Source organism: Astyanax mexicanus, chromosome 25, assembly GCF_023375975.1.
Source record: "Astyanax mexicanus isolate ESR-SI-001 chromosome 25, AstMex3_surface, whole genome shotgun sequence".
Lineage (NCBI taxonomy): Eukaryota > Metazoa > Chordata > Actinopteri > Characiformes > Acestrorhamphidae > Astyanax > Astyanax mexicanus.
The window spans coordinates 18,769,232-18,779,915 of NC_064432.1; the positions used below are offsets into that span (position 1 = coordinate 18,769,232).

Sequence of the window (10,684 nt, forward strand, 5' to 3'; positions counted from 1 at the left end):
TGCACAGTACTGTGTGTATGACTGATTTAATGAGACACAAATAGACAGAAGTGATAATAAACTGAACAATAATATAAATTTAGCTACCACTGTTGTTTTGCATTGCTCACATCTTGGATTTCGAACACTATAATACTTGACAATGGGGATAGGATATATTTTTTTTTTGCTTGGCAGGTTTTGTGTCTAAAATGTGTCTGGAAACCCTCCCAAAGAAGTAACATCAGGGTTGCCTGGTCCCACTTGTCCACTTTTAAGAGATTATATAAAAAAACACAAGCACACGTGCAAATGTAAGCAGAAAACACAATATATTAAAACATTTTCACCAAAAACATACAGTTTACAAACGATCAAAACTGTAATAAATTAGAAAAAACACAAGTTGGGTATTATTCAGTACAATAGGAACATATGGAATTACACACCACACGCTCACTTAAAACACACAACTCCAGAATCATTGGAAAAACTAACAGTAAGACTTCTGCAAGGTCTTTAGTGGGTATCAGAGAAAGTACACAGTAAAAAAAAAATCAGAATATCAAAAAAAGTTGATAAACAAAACCTCAAGTTTCAGTTAATTAAACAGTGTTCGCACTTTCATCAAGACAACTCGGCTGTGACTCTGCCTGCTGAAAGTGTCCAACAGATATTCAGTCTATTTTATGACATTTTTTTATTTTATGACATTAAGAAGAAACTTTGGCATGAGCTGAAATTGCACTTCAAATCGAAGCTCCGGTGACCTTGAAGTGCAGAGAGAGGCGTGGTATTTATCCCTTTGAAGCCACATATAGAACACATTAGACAGATGTTAACACTCCACTGCAGTTTGGGAAGCGTGTGTGAAAATCTACGTTCAGTTCAGGTTAAAATAAAGTGGGCATGGTGTGACTGGAACTGTAAGAAGGAGGTACACTGCTATGCCAAAAGACATGAGACATCAGGTAAACTAATTAGGACGTGTTACAAAATGAGACGGCTTGGAAACCCCCACAATTTTAACTGTATAAGTTGTGAGGTGCTGTCTTGTAATGAAGCTCATATTCCATGACATTTACCATGTTTTTGTATTAATGAAGGTTACTAGAACTTATATTGTATTCTTTTGTTTGGTTCCCTTGTTTCACCAAGATAAATCTTGTGTAATCTCTTTGCATGCTAATGCTAATGACATCAACATTAACTGAATTATTTTGTGTTTCAACTGTGGGACTATGTAGCAGGGCAGATAATTCCATAAACCCCAAAGTCTACACAGATTAATGAATGGGAAATAAAATAAGACAATGTTTCAATTAAGAACAATGAGTGAACGCTCCTTAAAGATATACAGTACATGTCCAAATGTTGTACTTTGGAAGGAATGGTGATAATGCTGTGGAAAGGATGTATTAGGGGTACGCAATGGTTACTGTAAGGTTACTGTAGCTTTTTTTATTGAACACGTCTTTGGCTTGGTGGCTTTCTGTCATCCAGCCAATAGATGCTGACCTCACAGTGAGAGAATCAGTAGAAGTAGATGCTAATGGCTAGTTCTGAACTACTCTCTGCTCTTCGGTTCTTCAGTCCTGTACTCACAGTCCACTTTGACCCTTTTCTGATTCTAAAGCAGCAGCAGAAAATACCCCGTCATCGACTGCAATCCACCTCTGGAGCGTTATCCGAAACAGTAGTACTCATCCGAGTCCACTCTCGGCCGAAGAGGGGATTTCTTAAACGTATCATCCTCAATGATGGGTTTATCGCTGAAGCTGCCTGACAGTTCAGTGGGTGACGGGTGATCAGCCAAGTCCTCCCCTAGAGTGTCCAGATAACTGCCCACTGAAATCCCATCCAATTCGTCAGTCCTGTCATGGAGGCTGCTAAAGCTACCATGCAGAGATGCATCCGGACTGTCTGTTAGACTGTACAAGCTGCCATTCAAGCTGCTCTCTCGGCTGGCCACGCCCCCGCGCTCGTCCATCACCCAGCGGATGGACTCGATGCCCTCATTGATTGACAGGAGCTGCTGCATCAGCTTGACGTCGATGGCACGGAGATTTGCCTGCGAATGGAAAAGAATGAAATCGTTTTAGTTCACAAGCATGACACGGACGTTTATAACACTGATACTACTGAATCTTTACAAAAAGCTTGCAAAAGTCCAATACTGTTCTATTTAAAGTACAGCTCTGGAAACAAACAAGATATCACTTCAGTTTCTGAATCAGTTTCTCTGATTTTGCAATTTATGGGTATATGTTTTAGTAAAATAAACATTGTTGTTTTATTTTATAAACTACAGACAACATTTCTCCCAAATTCCAAATAAAATTTTGTCATTTGGAGCATTTATTAGCAGGAAATGAGAAATTGCTGAAATAACAAAAAAGATGCAGAGCGTTCAGTCCTCAAATAATGCAAAGAAAACAAGTTCATATTCATAAAGTTTTAAATAGTTCAGGAATCAAGCTGATTTATCAGAGCTGGGGATCTGGCGTTTTCCTTAGAGTGTGCTGACTACTGCTACTGTAATGCTACTTCAGTAAGAAAACAGGCTGTGGCTGACTTCACATGTATTGTGGGAGACAGTGTGCTATGTGCTAGCGTTCACCCTCCTAGTGTTAGGGGCATTACTAGTGATTGTCACAGTTCATATGAATGAGGGTTGAGTCATTGAGTAATTGCTTTTTTCTTGTAAATTAGGGAAGAAAATGGTGTAAATTCTTATAAGTCTTCAAAAGAAGCACATTTGAGGGGGCCATAAGGTCTCTAGACGGGGTTGTTTCTCTCAGTCAGAGAACTGGGGCCAGCTTTTTATACGTGCCTGTCCTCAAGCTACACTCTGCCTTTAAAAGGAGAAATGCACTGTTTGTCACAGCCGGCCTGACAACCCAGGTCAAGATACACAAAGCAAAGGCATAACACTTCAGCACTCGAGCTGCTGCGAGTGCTCAGCCGTGACACAAGGACCCAAATGGGATGCAAAATACAGCCTGGTTGAAGCCAAGCTAAACAGCCAGGAGCCTTGTACGAACTTTTGTACAAAGAAAAACATATGCAGATGCAGAAAATTCAAAAGCAACAATCTGCTGTTGTTGAGTTCAGTCTTGTGTTGTTAAACAGAAAGTGTGGATTTGATTTACACAGAATGAAAGAATCACATGTGAAACTGTGTAATGATTAATAATGTGTATTTACATAGTTCCATAGTTGTTAGTGAACACCCCTTAGACTTCAAGCTCCTAATGCTCCTGTGGCTGAATGCAATACAATCCTCACAGCAGTGCTCCAAAAGTCTTTCCTAGACAGTAGAGACAGTTAATCCAAAAAAAAGCAGGATTCAGTTTCTTCCTAACACTCTTAATTTAATACAGAGAAGAAGGCGTCCCAATATTTTGGTCTATATAATTTGGTCTACTCTGACCTAATATCAGTTAGCATAGCGCTAGTGCTATATCTGTGGCCTGGTGTGTGATGTGTGTGATATATAGTGCCCCCTTAACCCCCTCTCACCCCACATACAGCTGGTCTTCAACAGAGGCTTACAGAGAACACAGGCAATAATACAGCTACTGTTTGCATTGTGAGACACATCCTGCCTTTACCCTCACACTGACTGACTTCACCCTGCAGCCAGCCTGCAGTTTTACTCTGCTCTCAGATCAGTGCAGAGATAGTGTAGAAGCAGTGATGATAGACGAGGCCACTTCTGGCTTTGGGTAGGAATTATGATGTGTTAAACTTAAGGACTAAAACAAGCTTTTAAGCACCCTTCTAAGACCTCATCAAAAGACAAATCTCAACAACACACACTATCAGATATCTAGCAATATTTGGATTTGCATTCAAATATTGGCAAGCTTTTGACAATGTGACCATGGATAGAGGGGTATTTTTGGCTGGTTTAATGTATATACACACAGTGTTCAATAATTACAAGTGTTTCATTAGCTATTATAGAGATGATGTGAATATATAATATTTAATTAAAAAGAGCATTCAATTCAGAATTTAAAAATGTACACTATTAAACATATTACATATTACATAATACATTAAGTAGCTATTTATAGTTTAATTACTTACATTTACATTCTGTATGTAATTTGGTTTATGTCTATTTAACTGATGCCTGTTCTCAACTCTGTCTTTAGACATGTTGTTAATATATTACATTAAAATACGATTTATTATTACATAAATCATTACATTTTGAGCTAGTTACAGTACATAATGACTTATATTTACATTATATGTAAGAGTAGTTTTATACATAAATATCACTACATAATTTCACCTTAATTCTCAGACATTTTATAGATATGGGTTATAAGTATGAACTGATTTTCTCTGGTTTGTGTATACCCACTGTAATCCAACTTTTGTTTTAACTACTTTTATATACTATAAGTTTACTCAAAAGCTTAATTTAAAGTATAAAAACGAATTGAGTTATTCCAACGTAAATGAGTAAAACACTGCTATTAAGGTACCATAAATACATGGAACTCGGTAAAACGTATTTGATTTTACATTTTAAAATATAAGCTAATAAAATGTCTCAAACTAAATGTATATAATTACTGATCTTCGAGCCTGCTCTGGAATAATCTGGCCAAAATGGAAAGCTGTCTTGTGTGCTATCGACGTTTAGATATATCTATTATCTGTGAGGGCCTCTGGTTGTATAGTTTCTCATTGTGTGTGTGTGTGTGTGTGTGTGTGTTGGGGGTTTATGCAGTGAGCTGGTTTATGTGTTGACCTGAGGCTGCCCCTTCACTCTTTCACAAAGGACAAAAGACACTTCAGGATTCGCTCCTCTCAGAGGAGCAGTGAGGCCTGAGCAGGTCAAGCATTAACAGGCCAGTTCCTGAACCTGTAACACTTGCTGAAACTCTTAGCATATGTGAAACTATCACACTGACCTGCTATTGGTCCATAGAGCATCCCATGACCAATCACTTCTGCACAGGCTCAGGGGTCCTGATATAAATCAAGACAATGGGTGTTCTTACGTGATATGGGTGTCAGGGCTGAGATACATTTCACACATAAATTTAACACTTGCTTATGCATATTTAATTTTCTATAATGTCAATTACTTTCTCAATAAATAAATGTATTGACCCAATAATTAAGCTTAGATTTTTTGACAATTTGCCATATTTCTATTATACTGTATACTTATATTTTTAAGTATTGTTATCTTATTTCAGTAAAGTAACTCATAGAACAAAAGTAACATTTTAATGACCTTTTAAATAAATACTAGCATGACAGTGTTATTAGTTTATTAAAAATGCATAAATCCATATTAAATATACACTGACATTTTAAATGAACCATTAATATAAGTACTATAGTAATATATATGTAATATAATACAGGTAATTATTATCAGACCAGTTTCAGATGTTTAAATGTTTACGTTTAAATGTTTACAGAACATATTTGAGTTAACTAAAAAACACTATACGATTCTAAATAATTCACCTTTTCATTTTGTTACGAGTTGGAGTAAGTGTTTTTAAGGTTGGACTCATTATGTATGTATGTTTTGACTGTATTTTTTACAGTGTATTGTCTTTAATTGGGAATGACAGTAAAGAATACATGAGGTGTAAAAACAATTAAAACTTTTAAGCCATAAAACACCACAGCAGAACAATAGTGGTGACTTAACTTCAGACCCATGGCCTGCTATGGGGTCAGAGGACAAACCTCTGATTGGATTAAAGATTAAGCTGCGAGTGTGGAAACCAACTGTAGCTTGAGCAACATCGCCACTGGCCACAAATCATGTACTAGTAAGGAGTTAAAACAATGAATAACATCTAAACAAACAATATTAACAATAAAAGTCAGAACAATAAAATATTTATAACGGAGAGCAATGATGACTGGTTTTAGGATATTATATTTTGCATCTGCAGTTAAATATTACATAAAATGTAGTGCTTGATTTTAATTAAAACTAATACATAAATGCTGTTAATTTAACTGTTAAATTTTTATCACCACAAAAAAACCTAGGATTGGAGATATTGCCTTAAAAAAAATATTACAATATTTCAGGGAATTTCTGCAATATCAATATTTTAGTGACATAAAAAAATAGTGTATATTTTACTATTATAATACTGCAACAAAATAAACGTTAATATTTTGTTTAGTATAACAGTTACAAATATAATCATTCAGTAGAAACAAAAAATCTTACCAAGACTATGCATTTGTATAACATAATACTTATTCGAGTAAATACAAAAAAAATACAAAATATTTATGCATACATACAAACTGGAAACATTAACAATTTAGCAAAAAAATACCCTTTATATGCCCAATCATTGTGATTTTACTCCAATGATAAACAGAAGGTATATACTATAATAAGAGTATAGAATCATACGTTAAATCATTGACCTGAATCCTTGTAAATTTTATATAGAAATATATATTGCAGAAAAAATAAATTCTACTAGTTATGCTCACTAGAGTGAGCCTTGTTAACTTAAGCTTAAACAACCAGTGTAAGGCTGAATTTGCCCAAATAAAAATATGTATATATATATATATATATTATTTACTGTTTAATCCAAGAAGAACAGCGTGTATGCTACAATCAGGCATACTTGTATTCACTGTTAAGTCTGTGTGTGTGTATGTATTAGATGCCTGTGTTACTGCTCTCTTTTAACAACTGATCTGAGACCTGACCTATTGACCTTTACTGCTATCATTCACAATTAATGGGCAGGGTGACCAGACAGGCCCAGGGCCAGCTGCTGAGATCATGAAGACAGCACACCATACACACACACACACACACACACACACACACGCTCCCTGAGTCCCTGAGCAAACGGCATGTCTACTGTTTTGTACAACCTTTCCCTGAGACATAGCCAGAAAACAACCTGCTCTGCTAAACAAGTCAGAATAGACCTGAGTTTATTCTATAACAGTTTATTAACAGTTTTTTAACATCTAACAATTAAGATGCCAGACAAAGTACACACATAACAAATGCTGGGTTTGATACTCTTGCTAATCTTAATGTACTTAGTATCTGAAATGTTTATGCATTATTAAATATTTGCATTTACTTTGATGCAATAGTAGATTTTTTTGCTTTGTCACATTGCCCGCCCCTAGAAGACCAGATCATTCTGTAGCATTTCTATTTATCCATTTATCATGAAATTTGGACATGTGAAATCAGTGAGACTTAAATGTTGGCAAAAACTGGCAAAAATGGACATACAATGTTTCTAAATGACGTGATGTCATGCTTAAATTCACTGCAATAAGAATGTAGACATTATTTGCATTAAAATGCTAATATGGCTTGTTTTAGACTGCTTTGCTCCTTTCCTGCCCATAAAAAGATGAATTAGAAAGCACAATTAAAGTTGTTGTACAATATGATAATAACAATAAGCCCAACAATATGCAAGAGGTAATAAAACCTGGTCTAGCTGCACTTGTGAAGTAGCTATAATGGGGCAGAAAAGCTAGCTTTGGTCTGTACCCCTGTCCTCACACCCTGGACAGCCTGAAGCCTGACCATCTGCTGCCACACTAATAACTCTCCGTCTGTCTGTAAGCCTCAGACCAGGGGCTTACCACCAATGTGTCTAATATCTGTGTCAGACAAGCTGTACGGTCACTCAAGATCCAAGCACTGATCTACAATCAGCAACAACTCCAACAGGTGCAGGCCTATATCAGAGTCCCTTAGGTTTTCAGGACTAACCAGTTCTTCCAAATACAACCAATCAACTAATATACTGAATATATACATATACTGTTCACTAAATTAGACACTGTAGACATAAGGACAGAGACAGCAGCTCTGAATCTATTTTTTGCACAGTTTGCGTTGGTCATCCTCTAATTCATCATCAGTGTTCACAGACCCCACAGAAGGTTGTGCACAGGATGCTGTTGATTGGCTATTCTCAGTCTAGCAGTGATACTGAGGTGTTTAAACACCAGCAGCACTGCTGCAATAAAAACAAACTATCACTGCAGTGCAAAGAATGATCTACCACCTGCTCTGGGTGGTCCTGTGGGGTCCCGACCACTGAAGAACAGGGTGAAAGGAGGCTAATGAAGTTTGCAGTACTAGAAATTCTAAAAAAAATTACATTTTAGTACTATATTGTTATATCTGCCATGTCACCCAATGTTTCTATAAATACACACACTTACTTTAATCTTGCCTTCACTCTGAACGAATACATTGCATTGCTACAGTTTCTATAGACAAGACAAATGCATGAAATTCCCCCCTCCAGCTCACTGAAACATAATAGCCTGAGACTGACACAGAACCTACAGTTGGACGGTGTGCGAACGGCCAGACGGGCCGACAATAACGTGTGAACAGCTTTTAGATCAAGTGCGAATGGGCTCTCTGCCTCTCAAAGGCCTTTTCTTGTGATGAAAAGCCTGTGAAAACGAGAGTTTTTGGAGAGTACCAACCCCTCAATCTTCATAAAATAGTGCTTTCAGTACCCTATAGCCCCGAGCCTATACATTTGAGCAGAGCGTTTTTTAAGCACGCAGGCTTCCTGCTTTTAAACCGTACCCCGAGATTTGTGGTCTAAACGAGGGAGTGTTTAAGCATGATGTTTGTTTCCACTGTACAGTTCCCAGGATTATTTGAAAAACAGACGCTAAATGTAAAGGAACCAGTCAGCCCAGAGTCTCCCAAGGCATAATTGTTGGGTTCCAGACGACTGCGAGAATAGCCTGATGTTATCAGGGGGTCAGTGCTCTACAGCCTGTCAGGGACAACGTACTGGACAATCTCTGTGAAATCTGAGGTCACATTGTTTGAAGCTAAGGGCATGTCAAAAAAAAAAAAAGCCGGCAGAAATGGCTGAGTAATGTTAAACTAAGTGCTGGAGCTAAATGGAAGCAAGTTTTAGCAAGAGTGTGGAACCTGCCGGCATAAAGTTTAATGTACAACCAAGCCATGTAAAGGCACTTGTGTTAGTCTGTGTAGGCAACAGGTTGCACAACTTTTGGACATTTACCTGCTTAAACAAACCTAGTTAAAGTTTGCGGTTTGTTTCTTTGTTGGAACAACTGGACTATCTTTAAATACTTTACATACATTAACAGTCTCTCTAAAGTCTGCATACTTCCAAGACACTATTTCTATAGAGACATACATCATCCTTTGAGGAATGAGGGGTCTTTCTATGGATTGAAGAGTTATTCACACTCCCAAGAAGCTATTGTTTACATAGACAACAGGTTTTAAGACTTCTACTAGGGGTTGGTCTGCTATCTGCTCTCAAACACACCTGGGTCAATCCATCAGATCATTTCTAGGCTTGGGTGCATCATAGTTTGGCCAGCTACCTGCTCAAATAAACCTGGTGTAAGTCATGTAAGAGCAGAGATTGACTATCTTGACTATATCTAGTTAGGTTTCACAATTTCTAGTCAAGTTTGCTCTCGAAAAACACACTTTATCACTTAATCAACCAATCAGATCATCTCTATAGATCTGGTGAAGATTTATGTAAGTCAACAAAGTGTTCTTATAACAAGCTATTCAACAAGCTGGTCTCCCAGCTTGGACTTGCTGACCATGGAGCTTGGTCTTGGTCGTGTTTGGTCTTAATTGAGCAATGTTGGTCTTAATGGTTCCAATATAAATAGTGAAACATCCAATAAAATCTTGTTGAGAAACATGGTGGCATAAATACATATTTACTAGACTCTCAATGTCATTGTATAACTAATAGAGAGAACCCAGTCAACTATATTTTGATCATTGGTCCTACATTGGCACTTAAAACAATAGGATAGGAATGACCTGACTGGTTGATCCAGGTGTGTTTGAGAGCAGATAACTGACCAAACTCTATAAGAAGTAGTCAAGCTCTTACAATAATCAGCACCAGTAATAAGTTTGGTGATGAACTTCTTGAAACATTTAAGACCTGGTAACAAATTGCTGGTTTGTTTGTGCAGGTAAATTGCCAAACTATGATGGACCCAAGACAGGTAGAACTTATGCTAGTATAGGGTACTATGTTTTTAAGCATGGAAGACTAGTTTTGGGCTGGGTTTGTCAGCATGTACAGCTGTTGTAAAACGAGGAAGACTGTCCTTTAAACAAGAAAGATCTCTGAGCTTCTCAGGAAGACTATCTTAAAAAGATAAACAGAGAAACACATTTCCTCACCATTTCCTGCTTGAGGAGTATCATCTTGCTCTCCAGGCGTTTCAGGTCCTGGTTGGTGCTGCTGCTGCTGCTGGAGTGTTTTCTGGATGGGCTGGTGAGTCTGGACTCGACCTTGCCTTTGTGCTCCGCGATAGAGCGAACTAAACTCTGGGGGACTTTACGACCCAGCTTCTGCTCTATCTCCTTGAAGTCCTGCGCGGTGCTCTCCTCCTCCTCCATGGCTCCAAGAGCGCGCGCGCTGCAGGTGAGCTCAGGAGGTGGACCGGCCAGGTAACGTTTAGCGCTCCTGCTGCAGCTTCAGGTGGAAAACTGTCTAACACACTCCTAACTCTGCCAAAATCTTCTGTAGAGCTGAGCCAGTTTATCACGCAGGTTCAACGCGGACACATGAAGTGACAGAACCGGTCAGACTGATGACCAGTCAGCTCTGATATACACTCACTCACCCGCTCGCTCACACAGCGCGCCTGCGCACTCACCGCTCCT

At 38.0% G+C, this 10,684-nt stretch overlaps 1 protein-coding gene across 1 annotated transcript; it reads right to left on the reverse strand.

The window, feature by feature from the left end:
- Positions 1–292: 292 nt before the first annotated feature.
- Positions 293–10,684, reverse strand: LOC103033634 (leucine rich adaptor protein 1-like). Its single transcript, XM_007230178.4, has 2 exons — positions 10,199–10,684; positions 293–2,050 (listed from the first exon to the last, which is right to left on the reverse strand). Exons 1-2 carry the CDS (start codon positions 10,415–10,417, stop codon positions 1,664–1,666), a joined length of 606 nt encoding a protein of 201 aa, XP_007230240.1. The 5' UTR covers positions 10,418–10,684; the 3' UTR covers positions 293–1,663.

Coding starts and splice junctions, on each gene's coding strand:
- LOC103033634 (XM_007230178.4), bottom strand. CDS start 10,417: ATGGAGGAGGAGGAGAGCACCGCGCAGGACTTCAAGGAGATAGAGCAG. Junction 2,051..10,198: donor TACTCCTCAAGCAGGAAATG/GTGAGGAAATGT, acceptor TTCCATTCGCAG/GCAAATCTCCGTGCCATCGA.